The sequence below is a fragment of the Tursiops truncatus genome, chromosome 15 (assembly GCF_011762595.2).
Source record: "Tursiops truncatus isolate mTurTru1 chromosome 15, mTurTru1.mat.Y, whole genome shotgun sequence".
In the NCBI taxonomy this organism is placed as follows: Eukaryota; Metazoa; Chordata; class Mammalia; order Artiodactyla; family Delphinidae; genus Tursiops; species Tursiops truncatus.
The window spans coordinates 38,099,413-38,112,786 of NC_047048.1; the positions used below are offsets into that span (position 1 = coordinate 38,099,413).

The window sequence follows — 13,374 nt, forward strand, 5'->3', positions numbered from 1 at the left end:
CTGCACTGGAAGTGCGGCGTCTTAACCACTGAACCGCCAGGGAAGTCCCCACCCCGGCCCTTTTAAGGCAAGATTTGAGGAACATTTCTCAGCTGATGTCTTACATTCACAATATGGGAAGACCTCCCACAAAGATATAAGGAAAAGACAAATGACTTATGAGAACGATTGACAGAGGATTTTAACAGGAAATTAATGGAAATATCAAAATGACCAACAAATATATGAAGTGAGACAGAGCCGAATGAATTGGCCAGAAGACAGGTAGAGGAGGCACAGTTCAGTGAGAAGAGCAGGTTGAAGAAAAATATGCCTAAGGTAGAATAGTATTTTTGACCAAAAAAAAAAAAAAGTACAGTTGTAGATGTAGCTGTGTCCCCTCAGCGCAGGATAGGAGCCAGTGGGGTCAGTCCCAAACTGTGAGCCTTGGCTCTTTCTGCGGGGGTTAGGTGGACAGGACAGAGGGATTCTCTCTCTCCTTTGAATCACACAAAAAGGGTGTGCGTGTGTGTGTGAAAAAAAACATGGGTGGATTTTAATTTAATTCTTCAGTGTTTTTCTATATTTAAATGAAAGCGAATTGGGCTGTGGGGCAGAGGAAGAGTGTGTGGTGGAGAGGGGGAAGCCACTCCCCAGCTGTTCGAAGAGGTCCTTGTCCAGAAAGAAAGTGGTGAGCAGGGGCCCCACCACTCTCCCCAAACTTTTATCCAGCGCTGGGTGTTGCCCTGAAGATGGGGGCTTGGCTGGAGGTGCTGATAGGGTCCCTAAGGGCTACAGGGTGGGTGGGGTGTGCAAGGTTCCAGCATGGAGTCCAGGGCACTGGCGCGCGGGACGGGGGCCTTTGTGAAGGTTGCTCACAGCACCAAGGCAGAACTGCCGGGAGACCCCACAAAAAGCCTATTTGTGTGGTTTGTTGTTTGTATCTAACTGTATCTTTTTTTTTTTTTTTTTTGCGGTACGCGGGCCTCTCACCGCTGTGGCCTCTCCCGTTGCGGAGCACAGGCTCCGGACGCGCAGGCCCAGCGACCATGGCTCACGGGCCCAGCCGCTCCACGGCATGTGGGATCCTCCCGCACCGGGGCACGAACCCGCGTCCCCTGCATCGGCAGGCGGATTCCCAACCACTGCGCCACCAGGGAAGCCCCTAACTGTATCTTTAAGGGGGATCAGAGAAACTGCAAAACAGGGTGCCATTTTAGGACTACCCACCTCGGGCAGAGCCCTTGCAAGTCAGAGCTTGGTTCAGCAGATTCTGGGAGGCCTCAGCCTTAGCTCCCATCCCTCCTCAGCCCTCCCATTCCTCGTTGCTGGGAACCACCCCGACCCCAGCACGGTTTGTGGACACAGAGAACTGAGGCTACAGAGGCTGCAGCCCACTCAGACTTTATTCAAAGATCGGGAAGTGAGGGTGCCCAGAGCGCCAGAGGGCCCCAGGCCAGGATAGGAATCGCGGAGGCTCCAGCTTAACGGTATTTGGAGGTCAGCACGGTGCTCACACTGGCCAAGAACTTGTCCAGGGAGGCATGGACCGAGGGCGTGAAATCGGCGGGGAGGTGGAGAGCCAAGGTCACCAGCAGGCAGTGGCTCAGGAGCTGCGGAGAGAGGGGGTGTCAGGGGCCGCGGGGTTGGGGGAATGCCGCCGTGCTCCACCTCTGGAACCCCACCGCACTCTCTGCCTTGCTAGCTCAGATCTCTCCCGACCCGGCCCGCGAGCTCACCTTGAAGTTGACCGGGTCCACACGCAGCTTGTGGGCGTGCAGGTCGCTCAGCTCAGACAAGGCATCGGGCAGGTTGTCTATGTGGCCCACGGCTTTGGTTAGCGCGTCGGCCACCTTCTTGCCGTGCCCCTTGATCTGGGCGGAGCCGTGTCCCAGGTCGAAGTGGGAGAAGTAAGTCTTGGTGCTGGGGAAGTTTATGAACATCCTGAGTGGAGAAGAGACGGGAGAGCCAGGCTTAGGCCGGTCGGCCCAGGACCAGGATGTGACGGGGGCGACCGGCCCCAGTCCCAGCCGGGCAGATGGGCTGCTCACCTCTCCAGGGCCTCTGCGCCATATTCTGCACTGTGGTTGCCAATCTTAGACCAGGTGCCCTTGACGTTGGTCTTGTCGGCGGGAGACAGCACCATGGTGGATTCTCTCTGAGTCTGGGTCAGGACCAGAAGCGTGCAGGGCTGGGAGTGCGCGAGCCTTTATGCCTGGGGTGCGAGGGGCACGCCCGATCGTGCCGTGCTCATTGGCTGGCACAGGGCCAGGAGGTGCCAGCCTGGCAAGCTCGGTCTCGAGAGAGTGCGGGAGTGCTGGAGTCCCAAGTGGGCCCCACCCAGTCCTGGGGCCCACTCTTTTCCCGCTCCTGTGGGTCTGGGAGCTCACACACATTTCCGAGCCACGCAAACCCACTGGCACCCGAGTTTGTCCCTAGCTGGTGTAGCCTCGAGGTGTCTATTTGCCAGTCTTGGAGAGGAGCACAGTCTTTTCCGAAGTGAAACAAGCTGCTTTCGCACTAAACTTTTCCCCAGGATGAAGAGCTGTAAACTGCCCATGTAAATAATGTGGGTGCAGAATGTAACAGGGGGGAAGTCCTTTAAGCATCGTACCCACAATGGTGGGCAGGCCCTGGCACAGCGCGGGTTAGCAGGTGTTGTCATGGACAGTGGGGGCATTCCACTCAGCCAGGGTCAGGGCTTGGCATCCAGCAGCCCCTCCCCACCCCCTGCTTTGGACTTGGTCCCCCACTTCCCAGCCCTGCACAGATGTGAGATTATCAGCCGGGGAACCATTCTCATTCAGAGTTTGGAGAGCTCCCAGGGTCAGGCTCCTGCATTTGCAAAGGCTCTAAATGGAGCACTAAGATCCCTGCACCAGTGCTGCAGAGGGAAGAGAGATTGACAGGGCACGTGTGTGTGTGTGTGTGTGTGTGTGTGTGTGTGTGTGTGTGTGTGTAAGGTGGGCGCCATGGCCCAGGGACCCCAGAGACTGAGCGGGGCGGCTGGAGCTGGGGTGGGGTTTGGGTGGCCGTGGGCCTGCCAGGCACCCACCCTGCATTAGGATCTTCTAAATTATTTAAAAGACCCAGCGCAGTTGGGGATTTTCCGTCGGATGCATCAGGCTCAGCTCGCTTAGGGACAAGCCTAGTATCCCACCTCATGTTGACGTGACATGGGTTGTGGCCGTAGAGGTCTTCCGTCCTACCCCCACCCCCTGCCCCAGGAGATTCAGAGGAAGGGACTAACTTGGACCAGGGCAAGGCAACTACAGAGTGAGTGCTGGAAGTAGGGGAGAAGATGGGAAAGAACAGAGATGAGGGTCTGTGGAGCCCTAGGCCACGAAGTCTGTTTGGCCTCAGGCCAGGAACTTGCCCCCTAGGCCTCGGTGCCCCGCCTATCTGTTAAAGAGGCGAAGATTCAGGCTTGCGGCTCCTGGAGTGAGGTAGGGACGGAGACGAATTAGTGTGTGAATGAGAACGTGCTTTGGAAATGGTATGGCACCGCACGGGTGCCAGATGCGAGGTGAAGCCGAAGACCCTTCCCCCATCCGAGCACGCGCTCGGCCCCACCACATTCCCCTGCCCCGGGAGGGCAACTGTTCTGTGCAAGCCTCTGGGTGTACACACCCAGCCCGGACCCCCAGACTGTCAGACCGGGAACTGTCCTCGTTCAGGGTTTGTTGAGTGCCCAAGGTCCCGTTCCTGTGCCCCTGGTTCCATTGTCAGCAAAGGTTGGGGATCCTGCCCTAAGATTCCGCGAGGCTCCCCTCAGGACCCGGAGCTTCTCTGCCCGCAACTGTGACGTCAGTCCGCCTGCTCCCCAAAGACCACACCTGCGCGGGGTCCAGACTTTTGAGGCTTGTTTATTGACATGCGCAGACCTAGACCCGGGGCACAGAACTCAGCGGTACTTTTCTGTCAGCACTACCGCCAGGCCCGTCAGGAACTTATCCCACACCACCTGCATCTCCACCGTGAACTCGCCCTGCAGGTGGGAGGCCAGCACCACCTGGAAACACTGGATCAGCAGCTGCGGGAGAAAAGGCCGGTGAGAAGAGCTCTGTCCTCGCCAATTCCTTGCCGAATGCCTCCCCGCCTCGGCTGCGCGCGCGAACCCTGCTACGTCCCGGGGTGGCTCACTGGGAAGTTGGTGGGGTCCACGCGCAGCACATGTGCGTGCAGGTCGGCAAGCGGGCTCAGGGCCGCGCGCAGGTTGTCCATGTGCCGGACGGCCACTCCCACCGCCTCGAGCACACGTTGTCCGTGGCTCAGCAGCTGCACCTCGTCAGGGCGGTCGCCCAGGTGCTTAAAGTAGGTCTTGGTGCTGGGGTACACCGTGAAGAGCCTGCGGGAGCAAGGGTGAAGAGGGAGGGCGGTCCCTCCAGCGTCTGCGCCGCCCAGACCCCGCGAACCCCCGGTCAGGCCCGCCCCCCTCCCGACTCAGGCCCAACACCCCAGTCTCCGCCTCGCTACGATTCTGGAGACCCAGCCCCAACCCACCTGAGCAGAAGCTCCGCCCCGAAGGGCGCCTCGTGGCCGGCGATCAGGTCCCAGACCTGTGCTACTTGGGCGCGCTCCTGGGCGCTGAGCATGGCGTTGGCGTGGCTGCTCTGGGTGCCGCGCCCGCAGTCCCGGCCTCCTTATAGCGGCCCTGCCCCCCGGCGCCCTGCCCGCCCTTATCTTCAGGAGCGCGGCGGGAACCTGGGGACCCTGGTTGCCAACCCAGGTCCCTGTCACCGCGGAGGAACTGAATCACGCCGCGCGCGCGCGCGCGCGTGTGTGTGTGTGTGTGTGTGTGTGTGTGTGTGTGTCTTGGCTGCAGACTTCAGGGGGATCTACAATTATTCCACAGGGAGCTGATGGAGGGATTGGGAGAAAGAGCGCGGAGGGCCAGGAGGTGTCAAGGGTCCTCTCAGTGCCTGAGCTGTGACAACAAGCTTTGAGGAAAGGCCCCTGAGTCCCTACACATACCCTACACATACCCTACACATACACACAATACGCTGACTGAAGCGACAGACTGGGTGATTTGGGAGGCGGGAAAGAGGCACAAACTCAGGTCTGACCCGAGAAAACGGCGTGGGCGGTCCTGGGCTGTTCTGCTCCCTCCGGTCGCGACTCTGGGGTCCTCAGGACCAAGGACCGCCCCCAAAGCACCCTGGGAGTGACCTCCAGGCCGGGGGTGACACTAGGGTGGGCAGTGTTCCTGCGAAGCCTCCATTCCCTCCCTTCATTCTCCTCCGCTTCCCCCAATACTGAGACGCACAACCAGGCTCCCTCCATCCTCATCCATTTATTGGGGGTCCCGGGTGGAATCGTAAGAGGGTGCAGGGGAAGGGGAGGGCTCGAAGCCTGCCCTGGGGGTCGGGAGGCATCCTCAGCGGTACTTCTCGGTCAGGACGCGGGACACGATGGACAGGAACTTGTCCCAGGCGGCGTGCGCGTCGGCCGTGAAGTCAGCGGGGAAGTGCGAGGCCACCGTGACCAGCAGGCAGTGGGACAGCAGCTGGGGCGACAGGGTGGCTCAGGGCGGGCGCGGCGCGAGCGGCGAGCACCCAGCCCCGTCCCCGGACCCCGCCCCGCCCCGGACCCCGCCCCGCGCCCACCTTGAAGTTGACCGGGTCCACGCGCAGCACGTAGGCGTGCAGCTCGCTCAGCTTGGAGAGGGCGCCCGCCACGTTGTCGATGCTCTTGACCGCGTCGCCCACGGCGGCCACCACCTTGGAGCCGTGCGCGCGCAGCTGCGCGGAGCCCGCGTGCAGGTCGAAGTGCGGGAAGTAGGTCTTGGTCTGGGGGTAGCTGGAGAAGAGCCTGCGGGCGGGGCGGGCCGGGCCGGGACACGTCACGTTTGCACGCGGGAGTTAAAACGTAAATATTAGGGCAAAAAGTGCAACTTGACCCCAATATGAACATTTTAAAGACACACAGGATCGGTATCGCGGACTTCAGCTGTTGCCCCAGCTCCAGTATGGCCCGGCCCACCTCACCCTCACCGCCCTGTCCTCCAGTCATTCGTTCCATCCTTCACTCACTCATTCAATCAACAATGATTGTGGAGACCTGGGTGCTGGGCGCTGAGGGAGGGACACGATCGACCCTCGTCACCCTCCCCATGCCCCTTCTCTTGCTCGCTGACCGCCGAGCACCCGCCTCACCGCTGCTCGTGCTCACTGAACCTGCATATGTGCCCTCCTCACTGACCCTCCTCACTGCCCCCTCCTCACTGTCCCTCCTCACTGTCCCCTCCTCACTGACCCTCCTCACTGCCCCCTCCTCACTGACCCTCCTCACTGTCCCCTCCTCACTGACCCTCCTCACTGTCCCTCCTCACTGACCCTCCTCACTGACCCTCCTCACTGTCCCCTCCTCACTGTCCCTCCTCACTGTCCCCTCCTCACTGACCCCTCCTCACTGACCCTCTTCACTGTCCCCTCCTCACTGTCCCTCCTCACTGTCCCCTCCTCACTGACCCTCCTCACTGACCCTCCTCACTGTCCCCTCCTCACTGACCCTCCTCACTGTCCCCTCCTCACTGCCTCCTCCTCACTGCCCCTCCTCACTGACGCTCCTTGCTGACCTATCCTCCCTGACCCCTCCTACTGACCCCTGTCCTCAGTGACCCACACTGTCCCCTACCAGGCTCCATCCCAGCCCAACTGGTGCTCACCTCTCCAGGGCCTCGGTGCCGATGATGTCTGCCTGTGTGGAGATCTTGCCCCACATGGACACGATGATGGTCCTCTCAGCCCTGGTCAGAGACATGGTGGCGGCTGAGTGGGAGCTGGGTATGCTGAGAACTGGTGTCCGTGGTGCTCAGCCCCCAGGGTCCCCTTATATATGTGGAGCCAGGGTGGGGGCCAGGCTGTGGTCATCGCTGGGAGAGGGGAGGGGGCCATGGGGGGTGGGTCTCTTATCAGATCCAGTGACAGTGGGCAGTCAGGGCCCGGTGGGCCTGGTGGGGTGAGGGGCTATCACTCCGGCTGCCCTTGCTGGGCCTTAAAGGGGGCGTTGGCCGCAGCCTGACCAGACTCCAGGGGAGATAGGGGCCCAGGCAGCCCAGTGCTGCACTGCCCTTGTCCATTTCAGAATCACAAAATGGGAGAAGCCAGAGGAGCAGTGCCCACACACCCTCCTCGGCTGGCCTGTGCCCGTGCTGCCTGCATTGCTCCTCGGTGGGTCCTGTGGCTGGACCCACATGCCAGCATCCCCCCCGCACCCCCCTCCCCCACAGACACTGGCTCTAGGATCCCTGGGTTTCCTCCAAGAAAGCAATGGTTTTGCCAAGTGGGCCCTGAGGAGGGAGGTACTGACTGGTTCTGTTCCTGAAAAGCTGGAGGAGGTGGCTGGTCAATAAGAGAATCCTAATGTCATGTGCTTTTGGGGACTACTCTGTTGCTCACCACGTTATTATTTCAACATACAATACAGTTGATTTTTTTAAATGTACTGCTCTGTGAATTTTGACATGTGTGTAGATTTGTGTAACCCCACCACAGTCAGGACACACAACAGTTCTATCAGCCCCAAAACTCCCACAGGCTGCCCCTTTGCAGTCTCACCTTCCTCTGTCCCCTAAACCCAGACAACCACTATAATTCTGTCTTTTTCAAGAATATCCTATAAATGGAACCATACGGCATGTCATCTTGTAGGACTGGCTTCTTTTACTTAGAATAATACCCTTGAGATCCATGCATGTTATTGCCGGTATCAGTAGTTGGCTTCCTTTTATTGCAGAGTAGTACTCCACGGTACTAATGTTCATTCATTCTCCCACTCAAACATGTGGGCTTTTTCCAGTTTGGGGCTATTACAAATAAAGCTGCTATGAACATTCTTGTGTAGGTCTTTATGTGAACATAAGTTTTTATTTCTCTGGGATGATACCATATCTAGGAGTAGGATTGTTGGTTCATGTACTAACTGTATGTTTAACTTTGTAAGAAACCACTAAACTGTTTTCCAGAGTGGCTTTACCGTTTTGCATTCCACTCAGCAATGAAGGGAAGTCCTAGTGTCCGTGCATCTTTGTCAGAATCTTTACATGTTAGTCGTTCTGATGGTTGTGAGAAAATATATCATTGTGACTTCAATTTGTGTTTCCCTGATGGCCAGTGATGTGCAGCATCTTTTCATGGGCTTATTTGCCATCCATGTATTCTCTTTTTAATTAATTAATTAATTTATTTATTTATTTATTTATTTATTTTTGGCTGCGTTAGGTCTTTGCTGCTGTGCACAGGCTTTCTCTAGTTGTGGTGAGCAGGGGCTACTCTTCATTGCGGTGCACGGGCTTCTCATTGCGGTGGCTTCTCTTGTTGCGGAGCACGGGCTCTAGGCATGCAGGCTTCAGTAGTTGTGGCTCGCAGGCTCTAGAGCGCAGGCTCAGTAGTTGTGGCGCATGGGCTTAGTTGCTCCGCTGCATGTGGGATCTTCCCGGACCAGGGCTCGAACCTGTGTCCCCTGCATTGGCAGGCGGATTCTTAACCACCGCACCACCAGGGAAGTCCCATATATTCTCTTTGGTGAAATATCTCTTCTGGTCTTTTGACCATTTTAAAATTGGGTTGTTTGTTTTCTTATTGTTGAATTTTGAGAGTTCTGTATATATTCTGGGTGCAATCATTTGTCAGATATGCAATTTGCAAATATTTCCTCCTAGTTTGTAGCTTGTCACTTCATTTTCTTAATAGTGTCATTTGCGGAGCCGAAGTTTTATTTTTTATTAATTAATTAATTAATTTTTTTGCGGTACGTGGGCCTCTCACTGTTGTGGCCTCTCCCGTTGCAGAGCACAGGCTCCGGACGCACAGGCTCAGCGGCCATGGCTCACGGGCCCAGCCACTCCACGGCATGTGGGATCTCCCCGGACCGGGGCACGAACCCATGTCCCCTGCATCAGCAGGCGCACTCTCAACCACTGCGCCACCAGGGAAGCCCCAAAGTTTTATTTTTGATGAAGTCTAATTTATCAAGTTTTCCTCTTAAGATTCATGTTTTTAGAGTCATGCCTGAGAATTCTTTGCCTAATCCCAGGTCACAGAGACTTTTATCTATGGTTTCTTCTACATGTTTCATAGTTTATATTTTACACTTAGATCCATGATCCATTTTGAGATAATTTTTGTATGAAGTGTGAGGTTTATGTCCAGGTTTTTTTTCTTTGCCTATGAGTGTTCAATTTTTCTAGCACCTTTTGTTGAAAACACTATACTTTCTCTATTGAATTGCCTTCTCTAATTCATTTGTAAAAGATTAATTTGACATATTTCTACAGGTCTATTTCTGTACTCTCTATTTTGTTCCATTGATCTATGTGTCTATCCTTCACCAAAATCACACTGTGTTTATTACTGTAAACTTTATGTTCGGTCTTAAAATTAGATCCTGTCCCAAGAATGGGAGAAAATATTTGCAAATCATACATCTGATAAGCGACTGATCCACAATATAAAAAAACTTACAACTGAAAAATAGAGACAAAAAACTAATTGAAAACTGGGCAAAGGACTTTAATAGACAATACTCTAAAGAAAACATACAGATGTCCAATAAGCACATGAAGAGATGCTCAGCATCGTTACTCATTAGGGAAATGCAAATCAAAACCAAACAGAGCACACTCACTAAGATGGCTATAATCAAAACCCCTAACCCTGAACTCTAACCCTAACCTTACCTACACCTATTAGAATGGCTATATTTAAAAGACAAATAACAAGTGTTGGTGAGGAGGTGGTGAAATTGGAATCTTTAGACACTGCTGGTGGGAATGTAAAATGGTGCAGCTACTGTAGAAGACAGCCTGGCAGCTCCTCAAAAGGTTAAACATAGAGTTCCCATATGACCCAGCAATTCCATTCCTTAGTATATACCCAATAAAATGAAAACATACATCCACTCAAAAACTTGTACTGTGTTCGTAGCACCAACCACTATTTATAATAGCCAAAAAGTGCAAAAAACCCAAATGTCCTTCAACTGATGAATGGCTGAATCAAACATGGTATAATCTATGCAATGGAATAGTATTCCATCAAAAAAAGGAACAAAGTACTGGTACATGAATGAACCTTGAAAAAATACATATTGTGGGACTTCCCTGGTGGCACAGTGGTGAAGAATCCACCTGCCAATGCAGGGGACACAGGTTTGATCCCTGGTCTGGGAAGATCCCACATGCCGTGGAGCTAAGCCCATGTGCCACAACTCCTGAGCCTGTGCTCTAGAGCCCACGAGCCACAACTACTGAAGCCCACACACCCTAAAGCCCACATGCCACAACTGCTGAGCCTACCTGCCACAACTACTGAAGCCCACGTTCTCTAGGTCCCGTGTACTGCAACTACTGAGCCTGAGTGCTGCAACTACTGAAGCCCGCAGGCCTAGAGCCAGTGCTCCACAACAAGAGAAGCCACCACAATGAGAAGCCCGCGCACCACAACGAAGAGTAGCCTCTACTTGCTGCAACTAGAGAAAGCCCGAATGCAGCAACAAAGACCCACCACAGACAAAAAAAAAAAAAAAATTAAAAATACATATTGTATGATTCCATTTATATATATGTCAAGGACAGGCAAATCCTTAGAGACAGAAAGTAGATTAGGTTGTCTGGGGCCGGGGTAGTTGGGGGGTGTGACTGCTAATGCGGATGGGTTTCCTTTTGGGGTGATGCAAACGTTCTAAAATTGTGCTGATGGCTGCAAAACTCTCTGAATATACTAAAACCCGCGGAATTGCACACTTTAAATGGGTGGAATATATGGTATGTGAATTTTATCTCAATAAAGGTGTTAAAAGACTGGGTGATGTCATTCCTCCCTCATTATTCTTTTCCAAAATGGTTTTGGTGATTCTGGTTCCTTTGCCTTTCCGTATGAATTCTGGAGTTAGTCAAAGAGTTATCTGCACAAAAGCCTATTAGACTTTTTACAGAATGGGTAAACGTTTCCCGCGTGGAGAGTTCTGATCACAGATATTTTGCTGAACTATTCTTAGAGAAAATTGTGAGGCTCAGACAAGCCCTCTGATTGGAAAATGTGTACAAGAATAAGCAAGGATTGAGCACCTTCTGTATGTCAGACACTGTGCTTGGCACGTTATTGTGCCACGATGTTGGTCTCTTCTACGTCCAAGCCGGGCTTGATGGGAGTGTGGAGGTTTGAATGCAGGAGCTGAGTCCGATGGATACCTCCCCACTGCTGAGCAGAGAGGGCGGGGTCTCACCTGGGCTGTTGGTGCCTGTCTGTGGCCTGGAGGTAGAGTCTGCCTTCATGGAAGCCCCTTCCCGGTCTCTCCCTACTTACATTTCACAGCTGTGCCCCTCTTCTCCTGTGACAGGGTCACCCTCTCCCAGGGAGGTGCCCACCCTCCACTGGCCTTAGGCTTCTTGCTACCTCTCCTGGCAGTGCTGACTCCAGGGCCCCAGGTGTTCACAGGGAGTGTGGCTTTGTCTCTCTGGGTTCGTTCCAGAATGGGATGAGCCTGGTCCTCCCCAGTCACCTCTGGCTGTTGCTTGGTTCAGAAGGAAACTCCAGGGCCACCACCAGCATATGGGCCTTCCGTAAGGGTATGTAAGCCTGATCCTGAGGCTTCAGCTCCTAGAAAGCAGAAGTGTCAGCAGGGAGACCGGCAGAGACAGATGGACAGACTGGCAGAGAAAACAGACTGAGCGAGGGAGACAGAGGAGGCTGAGCGCCAGGTGGAAGGTCACGCAGAGGGAGGGAGTCTGGAGGTCCTGGGTGAGGCTGGAGCTGGCCTGCCAGGTGAAGGTATTAAGTCTGCCAGAGGGGGAGGCACAGTAGGGTCTCAGTGAGGGATGTGTCTGGGAGAAGCCCCCCAGCTGCAGTGTCTGGGGTCTGTGGCCAGGAGCCAGTGTGGGAGGTAATGAGTGTGGACTCTAGGCCTCCCACTATGGGGCCGGTCCTCCCCTCCTCTCTGGCCTCAGGGCCTCCTGTTTCTCTCCCAGCAGCACCTCCCCCCATCCTTGGCCTCCATAAGAGAGGGAGCCACAGGAAGCCACTTTGCTTCTGAAACAACCAAGCCCTGCAAAGCATTGGTGTGGGCAGGAGCCCTTTTCTTTTTTTACTTTTTTCATTGTAAAATATAGCACAAGATTACATCATAGCCTAATGAATTATGTCATAGCCTAATTAATTATTATAAGGCACATATTCAGCAACCCAATCCTCCCCAAAGGTGACCCCTACCCTGACTTAGCTTCTTGCTTTTCAATAACTTAAAAAAAAATTATTTACTTATTTATTTAGTTTTGGCTGCGTTGGGTCTTTGTTGCAGTGTGTGGGCTTCTCACTGCGGTGGCTTCTCTTGTTGAGGAGTACAGACTCTAGGCTCACGAGCTTCAGTAGTTGTGGCTCATGGGCTCTAGAGCACAGGCTCAGTAGTTGTGGCGCACGGGCTTAGTTGCTCTGCGGCAGGTGAGATCTTCCCGGACCAGGGCTCGAACCTGGGTCCCCTGCATTGGCAGGCAGATTCTTTTTCTTTTTTTTAGTACTTTCTTTTTTTTTTTAAGATTTTATTTATTTATTTATTTATTTATTTATTTATTTTATTGGCTGCGTTGGGTCTTCCGTTGCTGTGCGCTGGCTTTCTCTAGTTGCAGCATGCGGGGGCTACTCTTCGTTGCGGTGCGAGGGCTTTTCATTGCAGTGGCTTCTCTTGTTGTGGAGCACAAGCTCTAAGGCACGCAGGCTTCAGTAGTTGTGGCACACGGGCTTAGTTGCTCTGCAGTATGTGGGATCTTCCTGGACCAGAGCTCGAACCCGTGTCCCCTGCATTGGCAGGCAAATTCTTAACCACTGTGCCACCAGGGAAGCCCAGGCGGATTCTTAACCACTGTGCCACCAGGGAAGTCCCTCAATAACTTTTTACTACCCAAATATGTGTCCTTAGGCACTTTAGTTGGTTTTGCCTGATTTTGGCCTTCAGGTACATGAAACAGTACAGTGTCTTCTGTCACCCATGTTTGTGACATGCCAGAGATGCTGTGGGTGTTCATTGTCATCTCTGTGTTGTATTTCCTTGTAGGAATATATCACAAAGTTACACAGGGTACTGGGGAATGGACATTTGGGTTGTTTAGTTCTTGGTTGCTGTGAATGATGCTGCAGTGAACGTTCTGTCAGATATATTCCTAGGGGCGGGGCTGCTGGGTCTAGGGCATGGGAATTCTCAGCTTCAGTAATTAATGCCAGACCGCTTTCTGGAGCAGCTGTACCACCTTGCATTCCCCTAGTGATGGTTGAGTTCCTCGTTCTTCACAGCCTTACAAACGTTTGCTGTGGTAGGTCTCCTGGTCTCAAATTTTAGCTATTCTGGTGGGTGTGTATTAGTTTCTCACATGGTCTTAATTTGCACTTTCCTAACGCTGAT

The 13,374-nt window shown here is 53.7% G+C and overlaps 3 protein-coding genes across 3 annotated transcripts; all 3 read right to left on the reverse strand.

The window, feature by feature from the left end:
* Positions 1 to 1,367: 1,367 nt before the first annotated feature.
* LOC117308133 (hemoglobin subunit alpha) lies at positions 1,368 to 2,187 on the reverse strand. The gene is made up of 3 exons (XM_033840039.2): positions 2,031 to 2,187; positions 1,719 to 1,923; positions 1,368 to 1,592 (listed from the first exon to the last, which is right to left on the reverse strand). The coding sequence occupies exons 1-3, from the start codon at positions 2,123 to 2,125 to the stop codon at positions 1,464 to 1,466; spliced, it is 429 nt and encodes a 142-aa protein (XP_033695930.1). The 5' UTR covers positions 2,126 to 2,187; the 3' UTR covers positions 1,368 to 1,463.
* Positions 2,188 to 3,829: 1,642 nt separating this feature from the next.
* On the reverse strand, positions 3,830 to 4,639 carry HBM (hemoglobin subunit mu). Its single transcript, XM_004322120.4, has 3 exons — positions 4,483 to 4,639; positions 4,123 to 4,327; positions 3,830 to 4,012 (listed from the first exon to the last, which is right to left on the reverse strand). Exons 1-3 carry the CDS (start codon positions 4,572 to 4,574, stop codon positions 3,884 to 3,886), a joined length of 426 nt encoding a protein of 141 aa, XP_004322168.3. The 5' UTR covers positions 4,575 to 4,639; the 3' UTR covers positions 3,830 to 3,883.
* A 617-nt stretch (positions 4,640 to 5,256) lies between these two features.
* HBZ (hemoglobin subunit zeta) lies at positions 5,257 to 6,786 on the reverse strand. Its single transcript, XM_004322121.4, has 3 exons — positions 6,650 to 6,786; positions 5,589 to 5,793; positions 5,257 to 5,488 (listed from the first exon to the last, which is right to left on the reverse strand). The coding sequence occupies exons 1-3, from the start codon at positions 6,742 to 6,744 to the stop codon at positions 5,360 to 5,362; spliced, it is 429 nt and encodes a 142-aa protein (XP_004322169.1). The 5' UTR covers positions 6,745 to 6,786; the 3' UTR covers positions 5,257 to 5,359.
* Positions 6,787 to 13,374: the final 6,588 nt, after the last annotated feature.